The sequence below is a fragment of the Curcuma longa genome, chromosome 4 (assembly GCF_044706935.1).
Source record: "Curcuma longa cultivar G26 ecotype Majalengka, Jawa Barat chromosome 4, ITB_CL_G26_1.1, whole genome shotgun sequence".
NCBI classification, from domain to species: Eukaryota; Viridiplantae; Streptophyta; class Magnoliopsida; order Zingiberales; family Zingiberaceae; genus Curcuma; species Curcuma longa.
This window is the reverse complement of record NC_133864.1, coordinates 21,464,001-21,486,326: the sequence shown is the minus strand read 5'-3', so window position 1 is coordinate 21,486,326 and position 22,326 is coordinate 21,464,001. Positions and strand designations below refer to the sequence as shown.

At 39.6% G+C, this 22,326-nt stretch overlaps 1 protein-coding gene across 1 annotated transcript; it reads left to right on the top strand.

Moving 5' to 3' along the window:
• Window positions 1–12,684: 12,684 nt before the first annotated feature.
• On the top strand, window positions 12,685–17,438 carry LOC141828212 (FHA domain-containing protein FHA2-like). Its single transcript, XM_074715592.1, has 3 exons — window positions 12,685–13,369; window positions 16,409–16,566; window positions 17,027–17,438. Exons 1-3 carry the CDS (start codon window positions 12,685–12,687, stop codon window positions 17,234–17,236), a joined length of 1,053 nt encoding a protein of 350 aa, XP_074571693.1. The 3' UTR covers window positions 17,237–17,438.
• Window positions 17,439–22,326: the final 4,888 nt, after the last annotated feature.

Genomic DNA, 22,326 nt, shown 5'->3' with positions numbered 1-22,326 from the left:
TTCCTTGCTAATTAGCAACGACATTTGCAACAAATCAAGATTTGTTGCTACATTAGCAACAAATTAATTTCATCGCCAATTTCATTGGAAAAATAAAATTCGTTGTCAAATTCATCGTAAATTGGTGATGAAACAATAAATCATCGCAAAACCGCGGAGTAAATTCAAAATCACGGACATTTGGCGATGAACATCCTGTTCGTCGCAAAATCGGCGACGAACTGGCTCGTTCGTCGCCAAAATCAGCGACAAAGGCAGCTTTCATCGGCAAAATCGGTGACGAACAGCGTGTTCGTCACAAAATCTGCGACAAACAACGCTTTCGTCGCCGATTTTGGCGACAAATAGCATGTTCAACGTCGATTTTGACGACGAACAGGCTATTCGTCGCCAATCGACGACGAATTTGGTGACGAAATTGTTTCATCGCCAAATTCTTTAATGATCCCTAAATCTGCACATCTTCTTCCTCCATCGCTTTCCACGCCAAATCGCTACCTCCGCCGCTTTCAACCATGGCAAACAGCCAAATCTCATCTTTTCTGACCGGATCTTTGCCCGTCATGTGTGGTAAGCTTCTTCATTCCTCCTCTTCCTTATTTTTCATTCGCGTTTTGTTTGCTTTTGGCCATCGGACAGCTGTAGGGGCCATCGCCGCCGTCGGCCGGCCGCTGGCCGGTCCCTGCCTGCCGCTGGTCGGCACTAGGCCGCAGCCCGCGCTGGGCGTGCCTGTGCGGTTGCTGCGCGCGGACGCTGGTGCCCACGCCGTTGTTGGCCACTGGCCACGTGGTTGCTGGCGGCTGGCCGGCACTGGGCGGCGCTGGCCGACGCAGGGCGGCGCTGGCCAGCGTTGCATGGCGGCGCTGGCCGGCGGTGGGCCTGATTAGCTATATTTTTTCAAACATCCCCTCATATCCTTGTTCCTCTGTTATTGAATTTTCTCAAGCTATGGATCATGTTGCTCTACTCCAACGATTGAAACAATTGACCCAAGAGAAGGAAGAGGCTGAGCAAGAAGCTAGAACTTGGGCTCAGAGGGCTGCCCATTTTCGTGGTGAGTCCTTCGCGCGTGAACAAGAGCGCAATGTGGCAAACAAACGAATCTGGCTGTTGGAACAAGAATTGACCAGAGCTACCAGCAATGCACAAAGATTGGAGCGGGAAATTGCGGAGACACATAGTCACACCCATCAGCTTCAACAAAACATGGCTGAGGGCACGATGGGAGCGCGGCAAGCTGATGAGATGCTTAGCGAGTGGGAGGTGGAACAGAGCCTGAGGCGAGTATGTCAATTCCGAGCTTCACCGCCCCCATCATCTTCAAGTAGCTGGCGGGGTCAGGATGACCCGGATGAGTGACTTGATTACAAAGATGAGTCACTTGATTGCAAAAGAAAACAAGACTTGATCTTGCTTATATCAATACTTTTATGGATTTTCGGGATTGTTATGACTGTTGGTTGGACTTATATATAGACATGGATTGTATGAGTTGGATGGATTATATATTATGCATGTAATGGATTGTGGATGTTGTTATGAATCTTTGTATGTTATTGATATTTGGATGTAATCAATGGAGGTTATTGATTGATTTGTATTGGTGTATTTTGGATTGGATGTGATTGTTTGATGACAGGTCATATGTATTTATGAATCAAACTGATTGGATCGATATTTTTTTGTATATATGAGATAATCATCCAAAAAACATAAAAGGGAATTTTTTTTATTTTGTGATGAAGTTTGCGATGAAAAATGGTTTCGTCGTAAAATCCACGATGAAAAAACTATTCGTCGCCAATTTGGCGACGAAAATCATGTTTCATCGCCAAATTGATGACGAACCGTCCGTTCGTCGCTAATTTGGTGACGAACCGTCTGTTCGTCACTAATTTAGCGACGAACTGAGTCTTCATCGCCAAATTGGCGACGAACTTGGCGACGAAAAGCTTTCGTCGCTAAATTTCACTTAACCTAACTCCCCTTTACCCTTTCTTTTCTCTCCCGATCGAAACAACCGCCGCCGCCCCTCTTTCTCGCTATTTTCTCTCGCGAACCAGCCGCCTCTCCCTTTCTCTCGCGAACCACCCGCCAACGTGTTAGGAAGTATACTGAAAAGACTTGTCTTTTGTATATAAAAAGACATTTATGAAATAAGAAATCATGTTTTGGTCAAATGATTGCAATAGTGTATTTTGCAATAAAGTCCTCTTAATTCACATTGTAGATAACTTGGTGTCTGTGAGACACAGAAGACCATGATTATCAGTCCCTTGTGAATTATAAACTAAGGCTCACAACCAAGATGGCGTTGGACAACCCATCGGGAACGGTTGTAGTGTAATTCGGTGACTGTCTGTCTTGACTGTAGAATTACACTAGTGCACTTTGTGTGTATTGAGTAGGACCATTGAGGTTGTTCGATTTACTCTGACTCACAAATTGAACAAGACCTCTGTTATTATAAATTATGCACTCTTAATCCCGATGTAATAAATGGGCACCTATAGGTAGTAATTATTGCTTTGATTTACCAAAGGGTGAGATCTTTCCGTCAGATCAATTATTCTCGGTAAGTTGGGTGATGTTACTATCTATACGGTGTGCCATTAATTATAGAAGGAATCCGTGTCCCAGTAGGGCTGATGATGTCCCCTTGGAGAGCTCATAAGGATTGTCAAGTCAAATCTTGCAAGTGGACTTGGTCCGGCTGACAATAAGGTTGAGTGGTACTATTCAAGGTCTTAGATGTCGATTATTGAGTTGTCAGTGAACTCAGATAATTGACGGACATACGATATCTTAAACACGGGGAGCAATGCATAAAATAATAAGAAGGAACCCATAATGTAATTTGGGGATTGGATTGGTAGTGCAACAATGATCCTCTAGTGGAATGGATCGTTGTTGATGGATGTAGGTGTGTATTCGGGGTTGAATACGGGATCCGAAACCCATCAGAAGGCCAGATCCAATACCTCCTCGAGGTCCCCGCTGTAGCCTAAAGACATCTTCAAAAGGATGCAATCAAACGGATGAGATTAGTTCTCAGCCGTCGGATGAGATTTAATCTCGACCGTTGGATGAGATTAGTTCTCGACCGTAGGATGAGTTAATGGATGAGATCAGCTTGTATCCGTGGGATTAGATCAAGTTGCATCCATTGGATCGAAATAAATAAAGAGGAATAGAAGAGAATAGATTAGAACCGTTGGATGAGATTAAGTCGTCTCCGATGGACGAGATCTATCCGGTTCGGTTTTAATTCTCTTTGGAAGGAAGAACCGGTTCACGAGGTGAACCAGACATGGTTCATATGAACCCCACGCCCAAGAGAAGTATTCATGGCCATTGGATCGAAGAGATCAAGTTATATTAAAGGAGATTATATCGTAACCGTTAGATGAGATTAAGTTGCATCCGATGGATGAGATCTCTTCGGTTTAAGTTTTATTTCCTTTTAATATAGAATTAATTCATGGAATTAATTCATATATGGCCGGCCACTAATAGATAAGGTTGGAAATAATTATTTTAATTATTTCTGAAAAGATCTAACGGCTAGAAACCAAGCAAGCTAATCCAAGGGCCTAGATTTAAGATGTTTCTATAATTTGGAAATAATTCATGGAATTAATTCAAATTGGAATAATTCTTAAGAATTGGCAAAGGGTGCTTGGTCTTGGGCGTGAGGCTATAAAAGAAGAGGGGGTGGGCGGCAACAAGACAATTCATTCAAGAGAGGGGAAGTTATACCGAAACGATTTCGGATACCCTCCTCTTCTCTTCTCCTTGGTGCCGCCGGCCCTAGCTCTTCCCCTTCTCTTCTTCCTTCTTCTTCTTCTTCCACCGCCCCTTCTACTTCTTCTCTTGAGGTGGCCGAACCTCTTTGTCCAAGTGGTGGCCGGATCCTAGCAAAGGGAAGAGACAAGGTGAAGTTGCAGCGAGAAGAAGAGACAAGATCCAAGGTTCTTCATCCGGAGGTTGCAGTCCTTATTCCTGGAGGATCGTTGTCCACCCAACGTCCAGGAAGAAGAAAGGAATACAGCGGAAGGCAGCGAGGTCATCTTCGAGGTTCTGGTAAAATTTATATTTTTCCGCAGTTTTAATTTTACTAGAATTAGTAGTATACCGTAGATAATAATTTAGGAATCGGCGATCCTGAAGGATCAATTGATCTAGTCTTTTTGTAGACTTTGTCAATTGATCCAAGGCGGGATAAATTTTTGTTCTGTGGGGTTCTATGCTCTTCGGAGCGGATAGAATCCGGATCGCAGGACGGAGATCCAGATCGCCAACATCCGAGATGAGAGATGGACAGACAGCGGCACGAACCTTCCAAGCAAGTTGTAAGTAAAATTCTAGCACATTTAACTCTTGTTCTAGAAAATTTATAGTGGTTGTATATTACCAGGTGTTATCATGGCCCCTGGAAATCGTGGACGTGGTCGGCTACGGAGACGACCTGCTAGGTATGTGGATCCGGAGGTTCTCGAGGAGGATATGGTTCATCAGGAGCCTATCCATATTCCTTCAGCTGAGCAGAGTCCTCAAGTTCCGGAGATACCAGCTACTCGAGCTCCGGAGATACCTATACCGGATCCTGTATCGGTTGCAGCTAGTCAGACTGGATCTAGGAGCCGGATTTTAGTGCTGGCCAAGTCAGTAAAGGAACGGATGACTACATTCCATGGGGGATCTGACCCATGGCTTGCACGTTCATGGCTGGAGAACGTGATCGAGGTTTTCACATATATTACCTGCACTGAGGCAAAGCAGGTCGAGCTGGCTGTATTCCATCTCCGTGATCAGGCTGTCACGTGGTGGAAGACTCAGAGGACCATCCTTGGAGATCAAAGTTTATCCTGGTCATCGTTCAGAGAGGTCTTCGAAAAAGAATATTTTTCAGAGACCTTTTGTATGGATCAGTGTTAGAAATTTCTACAGCTTAAGCAGGGAGATCGTTCAGTGAATGAGTACCATACAGAATTCACGAAGCTTTCAGAGTTTTGTCCTCAGATGGTGGCACGGGATCGTGACCGCATGCAGCAGTTCATTCGAGGATTGGCGCCTTATATTCGTCTGAAGATGTCCTGTTGCATCGTCACCACTTACAGAGAGGCACTGGACCGAGCCAGCTTATTGAGTCGACCCAGAGGCAGGTGACTCAGGAGAGAGACACAGAGAAATCAAAGGGGCAGAGTTCACGAAGTTCTGGTCAGAAGAGGCCAGCTCAGAGTTCTGATACACAAGATTCTTCCGGCCAACAGAAAGACAAGCGACCTGCGGGACCTTCAAGTGGTAGCCAGAGGAAAGAAATTTCAGAGAGAAAATGTTTTCACTGTGGATCGGATAGTCATCGAGTTTCTGATTGCCCGTCAGATCAGTCTGTTTGCTATTATTGCAAACAACCTGGTCACATGATTGGTGACTGCCCTCGGAGAGCTCAGCTGGAGCGCACGGACACTTCTGCCTCTGGAGGATAATCTTCTCAGCCGGGACATCAGAGGGTACCATCGATATCTAGAGCACCTCAGCCGCAGAGATCTCTACCTACTACAGGACGGATGTATCATATCTAGGGGAGGGAGTATATGTTATTATCGGTAGATTCCCAGTCAGAGATCTGTTACGAGGCGACTCCAGTACAGCAGCAACCACCAGCAGCACAGACTTACAGTGTACCTCCTTATTACGTCCAGCAGCCGCCTTCGGTACCTCAGAGTCCGATTCCTACCGAGTGGAGGCCACCTATCTCTCAGCCAGCCGCACAGCCGTCCAGCACAGAGGTTGGTCGGGCGTATGCCATTACCCGAGATGAGGCTCAGCGGGCCGACGGATCGGTTTTTCGGGGTATGGTTTAGTTTATGTTATAATTGTTGATACCTTGATAGATACAAATAGTTTATATTCGTTCATGTCTAGATTATTTTTAGGAAGAGTTAGACAAATTTCGGTGATTAGGTCGTATAGTTGGCAGTCTCTTTACCTTCGGGTAAAGTGCTGACTACAGATCAGGAGATTAGGGGATGCCCATTGGATTTCGACGGTCATATCCTTACGGTATTTTGTATCGTAGTATGTAGATAATAAATTTGGGGACCAAATTTTTGTTAGTGGGGGAGAATGTAAAATACCGGAAGATTAGGGGTTTATTCGTAAATAAATTAACCTAATCTCTTTCTAGATTAATTAATAAAACCCTAAGTTATATAAAAGGGTTAATTGGTAGATGAGATTAGTTCATCAAATCCTAGGTTACTTAATAGAAATTAGGAATGGGTTTTGGTATATGGCTTAAGGGGTTTAAAATTTGACCCGACCCGTTAAGAGAGGGAATAAAATCGGTGCAGAAACCTATAGTAAACCTAAAATCGTGAGTTTTGCCTTCTCCCAACGCGCGCGCCGTTTCCTCTGTTCTCTCGGTCGCGAGCTCCTCTTCATCTTCGCCCGACGCCACCTCTCTTGCGTTGCCTCGCGCCGCCTCCCTCTCCAGCCGAAGCCATCGTCGCGGGCCGCCGACACCGCCGCTTCTCCTCTCCTCTATTTCTTCCTCATCGCGTCGACGTGGTTCTGTTCGCGCCGCCTTCCTCACCAACTGAAGCCACCGCCGCGGGCCGCCGCTTCTCCCCTCTTTTCCTCGCCGTTCCCCCATCGTGCGGCCGTCGCCACGCCCTTAGTTGCTGTCGCGGGACGCCGACGCCGCTTGCTGCTCCCGATCGCACAAGGGCGCCGTCGGATCGGAAAGGTAAGGGAAATTAGCTAGGGTTTTCTTGAGTTTAAATCTGAGTTGTTCCTGATTTTCAGAGTTGTTTGGAGTTGGTCAGCCGGTGGGAGTTCTTGGATCCGGCCGGCAGCAGCAAGAAGAAGAAGACCCGAAGTTTGATCAGGGCTCTATAGGGCTCAATCTAAGGTAAGGGTTCTAGATTTTGATTTAGGTGGCTTAGCCAAGGTTTTAGGTGGGATCCCTATACCTTGCAGTGCCATGTGATTTGATTTCCCTGTTTTGGAACAGAGCCGTGGGAGGGGGTGAAGCCATTGAAGATCAACCGTGAGCTAAGGCTTGATTGGGACCGATCTAGGGCAGCATTAGTTGATCTTCGAGGTAAGCTTGTTGAAATCCGGTTAAGCTTTCCCTAATTAGCAATGGATTGTAGCTTTGTTGGGTAGATCTATATAGATAACTTGGTTTTGTTTAGTTGATTAGCTATTTTGGATTGGGGTTAATATTAGTTACTGTTGGATTATTTGTGTTGTGTTGTGGAATCAAGTTGAAGGTTAATTAGGTTGAAACCCTATTTTGTGGGAATGGTGATTAGGTTGATCTACTTAGAATTTAAACACTATGATAAATTTAATAGGAAAGTATATTAAGTGTTGTATTAATGTTTGTTGCAGGGCCTTGACTTGACTGGTCCTATTATATTTGGAGTATAGTTCTAGGGGTTCTTTGTTGACGATCATCTGATCAGGTGGGTACCCTGTACTTGGTCAATACAGGAATTCCTTTTCTGTGCATGTATTGTTGCTTTTCTATCTATTCTGTTAATTATCCATGCTCTATAGATAGTATTTGGTTGATACCCTTGATGATCACTTCTTGATACCTGTTGTTTAATCTTATAATGATCTATTTGATATCATGCTGATACCTTTGTTTCAGTAGAATTTACCCAGTTGGTACTCATCCCATTCGTTGTTTCTTACCTGTTGTATGATCTCCATCTGATCTATTCCCGACTAGAATAATCTTAACCATGATATCATTGACCTATGTTGATCCCTGCTGATTCTTGTTGAGCATGCTAATTAAATTAGTTATTACATGTTGGGATGATCATCATGCATTCATAGTAGTTGTAGGTGTTGTTTGTTGTTGGATCTTACCTGCACCGTGTTGTGGTGCCACATAGGTAAGAGGTTGCACTACAGTTGGGTGCGATCAGGACTGGCTACATTGCCCTCCTGCCACACTGCCCCTCCTCACTTATCTTTAGTGGTCAGTTGTTGGAGTTTGCGCAGTATGTCCTGTTGTGCGCCTCATGTTCATTTCCGAGAGGAGTGGCTGGGGACGACGAGTGCAGACAGTGACTTGACTTGTTATTTTTGATTGCGATGGTTGATGCATATTACATGCATTTGTTGGTAGGTTATTACATAGCTTATTTTATTCATATGCATGTTAATTGTTGCATTTATTTGCTATGATTGTTGCACTTGTATGACATCACATACATGCTACATGTACCTGATTTTTAGACCGTTGCACAGATTGATCTTTTCATATCATCCTCGTTGATATACCATGCTTGATTCGTTGACACTCTTGATACCCTGTTGATACCTGCTACCATATATGTGTTATCTTGTTTCTTCTATACATGTCTATTCAGATTTGTATATTCTTGCTGTTCCTTATGATTATATTGCATGCACATTTCCTGTACCCACTGAGCATCTAATGCTCACTACCTAGACCCTGGGGTTACTTTGTTTTCTCCCCAGGTAACCGATAGGTACTTGGAGCTTGGAGTTTCGGTCGACTGCTGCTATCTCACTCGGAAGGTTTTCCTGTTAGTTGCATTTGGTCTGTCGTTGTCTCTAGTATATTCACTATTTCATGGATATGTCGTTATAGTTTGGATTTATTATGACTGTAGTGTGTTGGATTTATATTTGTTATCGGATGTTGTTTCGGATTTCGATGTTTCCGCTTAGTATGTGTTGCTTTTGTCGCATTATATTGTTTAGTGTGCATGTGTTAGCTGTCGTGTGGCCGTGTGGGCCTTATTTATAATTGTCTGTGGTTGTGTGTGTTGATTGGACGAGTAGTCCTATTCCAGCCGCCTGTGGCTGAGTATATTTATATGTATTTAGGGAAATTGTCACGATTACTGGGGAGATGCTGCCGAAATTTTCGAACGGCCTTCTCGGGGCGTGACAACCTCTCCCTATTAAAGGGAGAGGAGAGCCCTGAACAAGTGATGTGGGAAACCTACGAAGAGAATCAGGCGCTCAGTGTGTGTTTGCGTCCAAGATCAGAGGTGAGGAGGATAAACTGCCAGAGGGTAAGAAGAACACCAAATCGCGATTTGGTTTGTGGAACATAAGGAGCCTTTCCAATTCTGGTGATCGTTCCTTCGACAGAAGCAATCTCAGCAGCCGGAATCACGCTACAACAAGTATACAAATCTACAGGTGAGCCGCGTGCGACAACCATTGAGGTGATCCATGCGCGGATGCTGAGGCAAGCTTTGTAACCATTTCAGTCCCATCTGAACTAGCAATCACTTACTATTTATTAGTCAATACATACAATTACACATATAATTTACATATTTTATATTGTTGACTTCGTAATATTATTTGTGCATGTCTCATTTTGATGTGGGCATAAAATATGTGGATACATTGGCTTTTGGTTCACCTGTTTTAGGTATAATTTTACTTATTGTTATACAAATTTAGCAGGATTGAATTATGTTATTGTTGTTAATGAGGTAGTAGGTTTTAAATGCAGTAGTTTTGTTTAATATGTTAATAAATTAAAAATAGAAAAAATGTAGAAAAAAGGAGTTGGATATATAAAAATAATAAACTTGAACGTGAGGTTTAACTGATGAATTTATTGTTGGGTTAGAATAATTTTTGAATTTTGTTTGTAATAATGTTGAATATGTGGATAAGGATAAGATTATATGTTCGTGCAGAAAATGTCACAATGATAAATTTTTATAGTCTGATAAAGTTCAAAAATATCTTTGTAGATTTGGTTTACCTCGAATTATATAATTGGACATATCATGGTGAATCGTTTATATCTAACAAGGATTATAGACAAAACATACAAGTCTCGGTTAATGGTGATCAGAGTTATTATAATCAAGTAAATCCATATCAGAGGATGGTAATTAATGCAGGGGGTCATAATTTTTTTTCTGAATCGAGTTTGTCAAGTTCTAGTTGTCTTCCAACAGAGGAATAAATATTTACTACTTATACATCACCGTTGGAGGGGTAGAAGAATAAAGTGTTCATGAAAATGTGAATAATGAGGCATATCTCAAATTTCAAGAAATATTAAGTGCTGCAGATGAACCTGTGTGGGTTGGTTGTGATAGTCATACTAAATTATCTCTCACTCCAAGACAATTGAATGTAAAGGCAAAGCATAATATATCTGAAGATTATTTTAATAATTTTGTTTAAGTTATTGAAGAGGTATTATTACGTGATCACATAATGCCTAATAATTTTTATAATATAAAAAAACTTGTGAAAGAATTAGGTCTTCTAGTGGAAAGGATTGATGTTTGCAAAAATAATTGTATGATATATTATGGAGAAGATCAAGATGTAGATGTTTATAAATTATGTAATCAAGCTAGGTACAAGAGAACCAATAAGAGTTAACAACGACGTAAAACATATAATTTATTATTTTATTTGCCTTTAACTCCTAGGTTACAAAGACTATATATCAGAAGCTACTGTTGAACATATAACTTAGCATGTAAATTATCAAACAGAAGAAGGATGGCGGTGAAGTAAGTATTTACATATTATAGTTAATTTGTACAAAATGATACTTTTATGTTTTATTTTTTGATGTAGGAAAAGAAGAAGAAGTATGGATGAATTAGAAAGTGTAGCAGAAAGTATCTTTCGAGGACAATATCGAGGAAAATGATATTTTTTGTATCTGGTTGTCGTTTTGAGACTTTGATATGAGATGTTTTGATTTGGATATGTTAATGTGTTCTAGGATATGTTTAATTTGTTTGTTTTAACTTGTACTATGATCACTTATTTGGTTAGAATGATGTTGGAATGACTTGTTTGTTTAGATTGATGTTGAATATGATGTTGGAATGACTTGTTTATTTAGAATGATATTGGATTGTTAAATGTGGATTGATGGAGAATTGTTTTAGAATGTTGAAGCATATTGTATTGTTTATATGTAAAGTTGGAGAATAAAATAGGGTTGGATTGGTTTATGTAAATATGGTTGGAGAATGAAATAGGTAGTTGCTAGGAAAAAATTTTGCATTTTGTGTCGAATATGATTTCGTCACAAAATTATCGCAATAACACTGTATATGGAAACTTTAGTGATGAAAAATTATCTCGCCGCACAATTGGATATGAAAACTGGGTTTGGCGATGAAAGTTAGTTTTCGTCGCCAAATTAGCGATAAACCCCAATTTTTATCGCCAATTCGATGACCAAATTACTTCATTGTCGATTTCCAACGATTTGTGACGAATAATTTTTTGTCCTGAATTGGCTATGAAAATCTCTTTTCATCGTGGATTAACAATTATTGAATTTATGATGAAAATATTTTTCGTTGCAAAGTTGCAATAAATTTGACGATAAAAATTGAATTCGTCGTAAAATTAGCGACGAATATATATATTTTTATCACATAATTTGACGATGAGCTATTACCCATGGAAATTTTTTCGTCGCCCATTTAATCATAAAATAATTTAGCGATAATTTTTTTTAAATTCATCATAAAACACCTAAATTTTTGTAATAGACATAAGTTATATGATTGGAAAAGGGAGGATGGTTCTCTAAAGCATAGAGAGAATTGAAGCTCATTAATAAATTAGTACAATATTGTTTGGCTCGATAAATAGTGAATTTGGGTAATATTTTTTATATTTTCATAGTAAAATATTAGATAATCAATCCAACTGATTTAGTTCTTAGATGGCTTAATCATCTATATTCAAATTAGGTTAAGAAACTTAAATCTCTAATAGTAGAATCTTAGATTGGACCGGCCGGATAAAGAGCGAGTGTATTAGATATAAAAGGGGTGTGACATTGTTTTGATATTTTAAAAATAATAATAATTTTTTAATAAAAATAATAATAAGTCCCCTTTTAATCTTTATCTATAAATTTATTAGGCATTAATAAAAGGTATAAATTTTTAAATGATAAATTAGTTAATTTAAAAATTAATAATAATTTTGTTAAAATTATTGAAATTATATTTGTTAGAAATAGAGCTATCAAACAGATCAATCTATGACAAATCGGATCAATCTATGACAAATCTATTATATGACAGAGTGAATCGATCTACTAACTTGACATATTAGAAAATTTTCAATCCAATCCAATTCAAGACATATCACGGATTAGACGGGTCAACCCATGAGTTTAGCAAAAAATAAAAAAATATTAAAAATATTAAAAATTTTAAATTTGAATTACAGTTTAAATTGATCAAACTGAAATTTTTAGATTTAAATTGTGATTTAGATGGATCAAACCATTAATATATTAAATTTTCTATTTTAGTTTTAAAATTTTAAAAAATAATTAAATTTTTTTAATGTGCGGATTAATCTGTATGAGTCTAAGACCTAAATACATCAATTCATTTAAATATATTTTAAAATAAATTAATAAAATTTTAATTTAATTTATTTAAATTATTTAATAAAATAATCAATCCGAAAATCAAATCAGGATGGATCAATCCGAAGTCCAACTTAAATTTGATGGGGAGGTCGTTCACTAACCACGTCCTCCACAATGGTGATTGAAAAATAAAAACAAACAAAAGTAAAAGGAAAGAGCGAAACCAATAACCTGTTGGATGGATGATTCTAGAAGACAGCCAAATCGCAATCATCCCCTTTCCCACATCACACATGGCCGGTGGAGGCGGAGGCGGAGGTGGAGGCGGCGGCGCCGTGTCGGGCGAGGTGGAGGCGGGGTTCGCCAAGCTTCAGGGCGAGGACTTCGAGTACTACATGCAGACCTACTCCATCATGCTCGGCCGCAACAGTAAGAAGTCAAGTGTGGACGTTGACCTAGCCAGCCTCGGCGGTGGCATGAACATCTCCCGCCACCATGCCCGCATCTTCTACGACTTCCCCCGCCGGCGCTTCGCCCTCGAGGTCATTGGTAAGAACGGCTGCCTCGTCGAGGGCGTTCTGCACCTGCCCGGCAACCCTCACGTCAAGCTCGATTCCCAAGACCTCCTCCAAATTGGCGACAAGAAATTCTACTTCCTCCTTCCCATCCGATCCATGTTCGCAACATCCGCCGCCGCCCGACAGCTCCATCCCCCGGTCCCCGCTCCGCCCCCGACGATGCCTGTCCCTCCGATTCTGCCGCCCTTCGGTCGAAAAGGGCGGCCACGCCAGACAGACTTGTGGGATGGTTCATACGACGACGAGGCTGAGGAGGACGAGGGGGACGGATTGGAGAATGATGGTTTCGCCCGAGCTGGGCTGATGAAGGTGCGAAAGGTGTCTGGTGAGATAGAAGGATCCGGAGCAGGTTATGGAGCTGGGCTCGGTGTGACTCTCGCTGGGAAGGCTGGACCTTCAGGTACACTGGTTCAGTGAAGGACATCTCTCGCCCCTCTCCTAGTCCTTCAAAATTTCCCTTATATTCTTCTTTCATGGCTATTCTTTCTCTTCTTTTGTTACGATCAAATATTTACCACATTTATATTTATGCTGGAAATGGCACTAATTTATGCGAGAAAAAGGAAAAGGTTCTTCGCATCGTTTTGGAGGAATACTAGTAAATGTTGACTATCCTCACAATTTTGTGGTAAAGTTTGAGATTACTTAATTTTATCGTGATAAGCCTGGAGAGAACACGCCATGATTGCAAAGAGCATTTAACTTTTTTATGAGGGAGTAGTTTGAAATGGTGAGCCGTTTCAAGAATCATGGCAAAACTCTAGTCTCAGATTTGAAGCAAAGTTCTAAATTTTGAGCTTTTTAAGCTGTATGTTGTATCAATAATTGATGCATGCTTATATTTTGATAATTAATAAATTCCATGTTCCCTCTCTATATATGTTATGTTACCGCTCTCTAATTAGCAATCTTATTATTGACTACATAAATAGCCCTCTTGGAGTCATGGTTTCTTGTGTGAGTTAGCAAACTTTGATTTTTTGGGCTTAGCATGTGAAGCATTATTGCAACTAGTCATCATGTATTTACTTGGACCAACCAGTTTTTGAAATCATGTCAGCTAAACCTTTTGAGTTCGACATTTGCACATTCAGCCAGGTTGGTACCATTCTGTGTCATACTGGTATGAATTGGCTGGTCATCATTTTGGTTTGAGAGTAAAGATAACCCCTTCTAAATGACAATGGATGTTTAGTGAGAGAGCTTTATGCAGTTAGACTATATTTGTTGGTATAGTAGAATTGTAGTTAGTTTATATAGCAATGTGAATTTTGCTACTTTGGACTAACTTTTGGGATTTTATTTTCCTTGAGAATAGATAGTTGTAAGTTCTGGACAAGGCAAGCAATTTTGTTGACGTAGTAATCCCCATGTGAACATTCATTTTGTTTGGATACCTTGGAAATGTGTTCATGTTTTAAGGTTATTCCTGCAAAATTAGAATTCATTTTGGTTATTTGGGCAAGGAGAAATTTTGAGAAGGTATGGTCACATGCCTATTGAAAAATAAAGAATTAGAGGTTTTAAATCCCATAAGAAGGGTTTTCTGAAGTAAACTAAACCACACATTCTGGAGAAAAGTTGACCATGGAAAATGCCGAAAAAAAAATAGTTACATTTTATATTTCTCAGTTATTTCTGTGTGGGTTCAAAGGGATCAAATCAGTGTAATCATACTCATAGGGCCAGATATTCACATAAACTTGTGTTTATTGATCTTGCAACAACAAACTTAGGGTTATTTTATACACTTCTACCTTAATATTTCTTAGGCTCCTATTTTTCAAAAGATTCTTTAGTAGTAAATTTTTCTCAGCTAGGGATTGTGGAGTATTAGTAATTTTATACATTAGCTTATGTTTTCTGTAACAGTTGTATCCTGTTTGTTTTTTTCTTCTTGGAAGTTTCTGTCATTACATTGACCATGCTTACTTTTATGTGGTAGGAAGAACATAAAGTCCATAATTCATGTCCTTCAATAAATCTTGACAGGCATAGCTAACATAAAGTCCATAACCCATTTACTCCAACAAAACTTGACAAACTTAGCTGTTGTACTACCCAGTACAAAATGAAATCCTCACCCTTTTTCATCCGGGCTTGGGACCGGCATTGGCGAAAATGAAAGGACTACAATGACAAAAATACATGTTAGACCCAATTATTTAAGGGTGGCAACTAGATCTTGTCTGCCATTGAATTCTAGGCAAGACTATATCATCTGTAATTGTAATACCTTCAATTTGTCTAGCTGAAAAATCTTTAGACATCAAATTGCAAAATATTAGATCAAATATCTTGCTTTAGTTGGTTATCTGTAGCAATCGAACAGAAGTTCCATCAAGATTATTGATGTCCTCTTGACTTTTTTCCAATTTTAGATTGGATGTTTCTAGTGCATGAGGATCTTCCTAATGTGGGAATTGGGAAGAACGAATAACTACATACGTAGTCTTTATCTTGTGTTGCTTTCTTACTTCATTATTTCAGTTGCTCAAATATTGATTACCCAAGTTGTAAGGAGCAAATTTGGGTTGCAAAGAGCAAATTTCTAAATGAACTGAAGGATTCTCCTCCATTTCCATTGACTGAATTCATACCAGGAAGCTTAGTGCTTTAATGTAAGAAAAACATTTTCTGGTAAATTATTTGATAACTGTTGTTTGCTCTCCTAAATGGACCATTTTGGTACTATAGAAAATTGATATATCTTCTGATCTTAAAGGTTATTAGACTGATTGATGTCTCTGTGATACAAATGCATTGACACACTAACATGTTGTCAATATATGATGCATCATCGAAGTGTATAATATATTCACTAGGGAACAATGTGTAGAAAGATTGTTAAGGCCCAATCTTCTACAGGAAAGAAAAATAATTTAGCAAGAAAGGAGGTAGGGAAAAAAATTGGAGGATATAGATTTCTCCAGTTTGTGATTCTCTGCAAGGAAAGGAAAAGGGTGTGAAAGTTTATAGATATCTAAAATTGATTGTTAAAAAACATTATAGTTGATTGCGTCAATCCTTCATTCCTTTGCCAGCTGCGTGTTGTCACAGCAATAGATTGTTCTGCATCCACTATCCATTGTGTAAGAACATCATCACTCAAACATGTCAACCAACAGTGCATGGTTTGCCACTTCCATCAGATCCTCCTCTTTCAGGCACCCAGCAGTAGACATCACTATTGGCCAACAGTTTGAATTGTCCAAAAGGTTTGTTTAAAGCTGGTAAAAGGATCATCTCACCTTCCTAAAACCAGGCTGAAGGTGGATAATTAAGAAAACAGATAATTGGCAATGTAATGACCTGGAATTCTGATGTAGCATATTCTTTATTTTTTAATGTTTTTCCCCTAGTTCTACATCTGAACTGTCTTGTGATTGCCTGCAATGTATATTATTAAGGAACATCATACCTTTCTCAATGTTCACAGAGAGAAAATCTGAAGCAAGATCTAGGATTGACAGGGATTCGGATAACCATCAACTTTTACAATTGGAAGAGAAGGATGTTGTCTCATCTGTAGCCACAGTACTGTCTGATCTTTGTGGACCTGGAGAGTGGATGCCTATGGGAAAACTTCATGCAGAGGTTAGCTCAAAAACCAGTGATCTTACTAGAGTTTTTGAATTATTATGTTCTTAAAAAACATGGTGATTCTTATATGTGGGTTATGCTGAGGAAGGTTAAGAAAACTTTATTTGACTTCTGCTGCTTAGTTTTGCTAGTCTATTTGCCTAGGCTATAACTTGATGCCTTCTCGGACAAGCGATATAGAATTTCAGTGGCATCACATTTCGAACTCTGATTCTAAGTTCTCAAGTTTTCATATCGACACATGATGTGAATCTTTCCGAGCTTATGTAGATAGCTGACATGATGCTTTCTGGAAAACTTGAGACATTCCAAATGCTTTCTGGAAAATCTTTGGAAAAAAATTGAACTTATATCGACAATGTGATGATCATTCCTAGTCAATACATGTCTTTAATCTTGAATCAGTTTTATACAACATAAGCAATTTTACGGGTTTTCATGTCATTTGGCTCAGCTTGTGGAACAATATAGCAACGTGTGGCACCACAGCAGAGTTAAGAGGTACCTCACATCTGAGGACTGGTCCCCTCTTGAAACCAAAGGCAGACCTTGGTTTGGCCTCCTTACACTGCTTCGGAAATACCCAGAGCACTTTGTGATCAATACAAGATCGAAAGGGAGGATAACATCCGAGTTTGTTTCGCTGGTATCCTTGCTATCTTAACCTTGTCACTACAATGCAGCTCGTATGTGCATTGTCTTGAAAATAAAAAATATGTCATGGTGCTTAGAAAATTACATACATGTGTGGTCTTTAGTTTAGTGTTGGATGCTAGAGAACTTTGCGTTTGCTGTAATAATTTGCGACAGCGCAGCTGCTAGTTAATTCCCATGATTTAATAGAAAAGAAACACTTTTTTATCAAATGGTTTTGTTCTTGATTGGTGTTGTGCAAATTCTGTGCCTTGTTCCTACATGTGGAAATGAAGGCCAATAGTGCTTCATACTGCTTCCAGCTAGTTCATTGGGCGAAAAGACCAACTAATTAATTTGTTGTTTACTTGATTCACAATGCATTTTCAAGATACTCTTCCTAATGATGCTTTAACAATATCCAAGTTAGTTGATTTCAAAATTAATTTGCTTGGGACAAGTTTGCAGATATCAGCAAAATTATTTTAAAATTGACAACATTTGTGGGCTCATTTTCACCTATGAGACATCTCGAGGATTCTAAACAACTTACCTTGTGACAAACTTTTCAGAATTAATTTGCTTCGAACGAATTTGCACAAAATGATATGAAATCAACCTGTGACACTTTGAGATGGAAACTTATGTTGAGTTCATGCTCAACTAAAATGTGTATTTTGGAATTTCATCCTAAAAGTGCCAAAATAATTCATTTTTTCCTAAACAATTGAGTTTCGAATTAGGTGCTATTCGTATTAATATGGTGAGGTATATGTAGGGACAAGACAAAAGAAAAAAAAACAAAAGGCGCAGGTTATTTTCAAATGAAAAGAATGGTAACATTTCTAATTTTTTCAGATAAATTTTTAAACAACAAATGAGTGGATAAATAGTTTCTTGTAGCTCAACGGTAAACAAGAAACTCAATGAGAGCATAAGATGCCTCCAGCACTTACCAGGAATCATCATCTTCCGTCCTTTGAATTGCATCTTTTAGCATCAAAATTTCAACGTTATGCGAGACTTGTAGTAGAGTTGCATTCCCATAATCTGATTTCAAGGTGTTGCTTGCCACTAAACTTGAGATTTCACAAGAAAAAAACAATATAAGATGGAAGCTTTGTTCATATGCATTCTACAAGCTGTTTGCAGGTGTGGGCGGTGGAGGTGGCTTGGTGTCTCCCATATCAATTGTTTTGTGGAGAAGAAAAGTTCCAGAAAGTATTGTAATGAATCCACATATTTCAGTTACGATCTGTGAAGCATTTTGTGAGTCCCAGTCCTGGTTCATAATGCATATTATATCAGAATTTTGCACTAGAAACTTACTAGTTTTCTGCTAAAACACGTGCAAATGAAAAAGATGCAATTTGTTTTAGGACAATACAATTATATCTATATCTATATAGAAAAGCACATTAGGCTGCAAAATTTAGGAAAGAAAATAAATAAACGAGTTGGAAAGTAGAATATGTTGGCACCAGTGTGTCTTTATTCAGATTTGAATCTTGAATTTTATGACAACTACCCAACTCCAAAATTTGTAAGATGGTGTTATGCTTCTAAGAAGATAGGTTGATCCAAAGGATCAAGGAAAACTCATCCAAGATGAGGTGATGATCTCATAGAGATCTCCTTGGCGTTGTGATTTCGAGAAGTTTACTCGTCAGGAAGATGAGGAAATGATTGAAGGATTGAGTCTCGACATAAATACAAGAGTGATCCTAGAAGATTGAAGGAAATTTGTGAGATTGGAGAGTTGGATTATCTCTTTAAGATGAGATTGTCATGCTACGGTGCTCTCTATGGAGTGGCAATCGTCCTCGAAGATGCAACAACCTTTTATGTGGAATAGTAGCATTTCAAATTCTATATTGTTGAACCATTTGTGTCTCGGAGCACAGAGAGAGAGAGAGAGAGAGAGAGAGAAAGAGAGAATAGATTGCTTTGATTTTTAAATGGATAGAAATCTAAGGTGGGATTCTTTTTGATAGGGATAGAAGGTCAAGTTCTAGAGAGGCACAAATAAGGAGTTGCACACAATATATGATTCATATTGCAATGGAAAAACACCGATTTAGGAGGTCTGCTAGTGACTGTTAGAAATAGTGTCATTCGCACTATTCTTGCACAACAGTGGGGCTAAGGTCCTCTCTTTTGGCCTTTGAGCCATTCCAAATATTGGGTTGCCAGCCTATAAAATGGGTGGTTCACCTGCAGTGCTTAGAAGGGAATCCAGCCTTCATAACAACCCATATTGAGCTGGTTGCTAGTGCCCAATTGGGCTGGGTTTCTAGCCCAATAACTTGGGTTAGCTGCTGACCCAGTTGGATTGTTTTTTAGCCACAATTTTCCATGCCTTTTGGTACTATGAATGAGTTGAGAGTAAATTCAAGGTGTTTTCTGGATTTAGTAGTTTGATTGTCCCTTTTGAAGCACAATCGTGCAATCTCCAATCAATATATTTGGATGAAGTAATGTTACATGTTTTAACCTTTTTTTGTGGATAGGTAATATACTTGATTTATAAGTGTGGTTTTTTACATCATTCCTCTTGACACATTATACATTTGATTTATAAGTAAACCTTTTCTAAGTAGATCTGTGAGATTCTATTTTTATTTCACATAGTCAATAAAGATAATGCCTGTAGAGATCAGATGCTTAATTGTATTGTCTTTAATGCAAATGTTAACATTTACAATTACACACCACTTTGTGCCCTTTTTATAATTTCTTGGCTATCATAATATATTATAATTTTCAACACAGGTTTGTTCAACATAGAATGTCTAGAATAAGTAATGGAACTATTCAACTTCTTCTCCCACGCTATCTAACGGTATGAAAAACAATTCCATAGTGGATCTAAGCTATGCATATTTGTTTTAGATCTTCTTAAACATTGCTCCACCTAGAGTAAAAACATGCCCACTTGTGGGAGTCTAGTATCCAATATCAAGTTCACATCATTGTACCCTTCTAGTACAACTATATATCTAGGGTAATGGAATTCATAAGTTAGGTGTAAAATAATATCATGGAATTAATTAAAATATTACAAGCCCTAGGTCCCTATTTATACATGAGTATAGGGACTTATTCTAGACGACTTATTCTAAACAGAATATTTAATAGAATATTTATTTCTAAATATTCTAACACTCCCCCTCAAGCTGGAGAATATAAATCATATGTTCCCAGCTTGTTACATATGTAGTCAATCCGAGGACCTCTCAGTGACTTGGTAAATATATCTGCTAGTTGATCCTGTGAGTTAACAAAGCTTGTAGATATTTCACCAGATATGACTTTTTCTCTGACAAAGTGACAGTCAACTTCAATATGTTTTGTCCTCTCATGAAAAACTGGATTCGAGGCGATATGCATGGCCGCTTGATTATCACATATAAGTGACATTTGTGTAACCTCTCCAAATCTTAGCTCTTGAAGCAACTGTTTGAGCCATATAAGCTCCTGACTGGCTATGGCCATAGCTCGATATTCTGCCTCCGCACTGGATCTTGCCACAACATTTTGCTTTTTGCTTTTCCAAGAAATAAGGTTATCTCCGACAAATATACAAAAACCAGAAGTAGATTTCCTATCAATGGGAGATCCTGCCCAATCTGCATCAGAATACCCTACGACTCGAGTATGTCCTTTGTCTTCATACAAAAGACCCTTTCCTGGAGCACCTTTGATATATCGAATAATGCGAGTCACAGCATCCCAATGTTCCTTGCATGGAGAGTTGAGAAACTGACTTACTACACTTACTGCAAATGAGATATCCGGACGAGTAACAGTAAGATAACTTAGTCTCCCTACTAATCGCCTGTATCGTTCAGGATCTGGAAGAGGCTCCCCCTGATTTGGCATAAGCTTGATATTAGGATCCATGGGGGTGTCAACTGACTTTGAGTTTAACATGCATGTTTCTTCTAGAATATCCATTGCATACTTCCTTTGGGATATGATAATTCCATTTTTGGACTGTGCTACTTCTATCCCTAAAAAATATTTGAGTTTGCCGAGATCTTTTGTCTGGAAGTGTTTAAAAAGATGTTGTTTCACCTGTGAAATCCCGAGATGATCACTACCTGTGATAACAATATCATCGACATAAACTACTAAGTAGATGCAACCAGTAGATGAGTGTCGATAAAAAACAGAATGGTCAGCCTCACTCCGAATCATGCCAAATTGTTGGATTACAGTACTAAATCTACCAAACCATGCTCTGGGAGACTGTTTGAGGCCATATAAAGATTTCCGCAGTCGACATACAAGACCAGAAGACTCCCCCTGAGCAACAAAACACGGAGGTTGCTCCATATAGACTTCTTCGAGCAGGTCACCATGTAAGAAAGCATTTTTGATGTCCAACTGATAAAGAGGCCAATGTCGAATCGCAGCAATGGACAGGAATAGGCGCACAGAAGACATCTTGGCAACAGGAGAAAAAGTATCCCCATAATCCAATCCGAAGATCTGAGTATAACCTTTAGCAACGAGGCGAGCTTTAAGCCGGTCAACCTTTCCGTCCGGACCAACTTTCACCGTATACACCCATCGACAACCGACAACTGACTTCCCTGACGGTAGAGGAACGAGATCCCAAGTCCCACTGCTCTGTAAGGCACACATTTCATCGATCATAGCCTGTTTCCATCCTGGATGGGCAAAGGCATCACCTGCAGTCTTCGGGAGAGAAACAGACGACAAGGAGGAAAGACAAGCAAAATAGGAAGGAGAAACACGATGATAACTCAAAGAAACATAATGAGGAGAAGGATTACGAGTGGAACGCATACCTTTCCGAAGTGCAATGGGAATATCAATCTCAGGGTTTTGGGAGAGCAGCAGTAGGGAGGCAGGCGCCGCGAAGGGGAAGGATGACGAAGCTTCACTGCTCCACAGCCTGGTGCCGACGAGGAAGAGGCGCCGGAAGACGTTGCGGCGCTGGAAGACGGCGAAGCCGGGTCGCGTCCCGTGTTTCAGAGAAAGGAGAGGCAACGCAGGGATGCGATGAAGGCGCCGAAGGCAGCGACGCAGAGACGCCGCGATTCTGATTGTCGCGAGCAGGAACAGCGAGGAAGCCGCGATTCTTGATTGCAC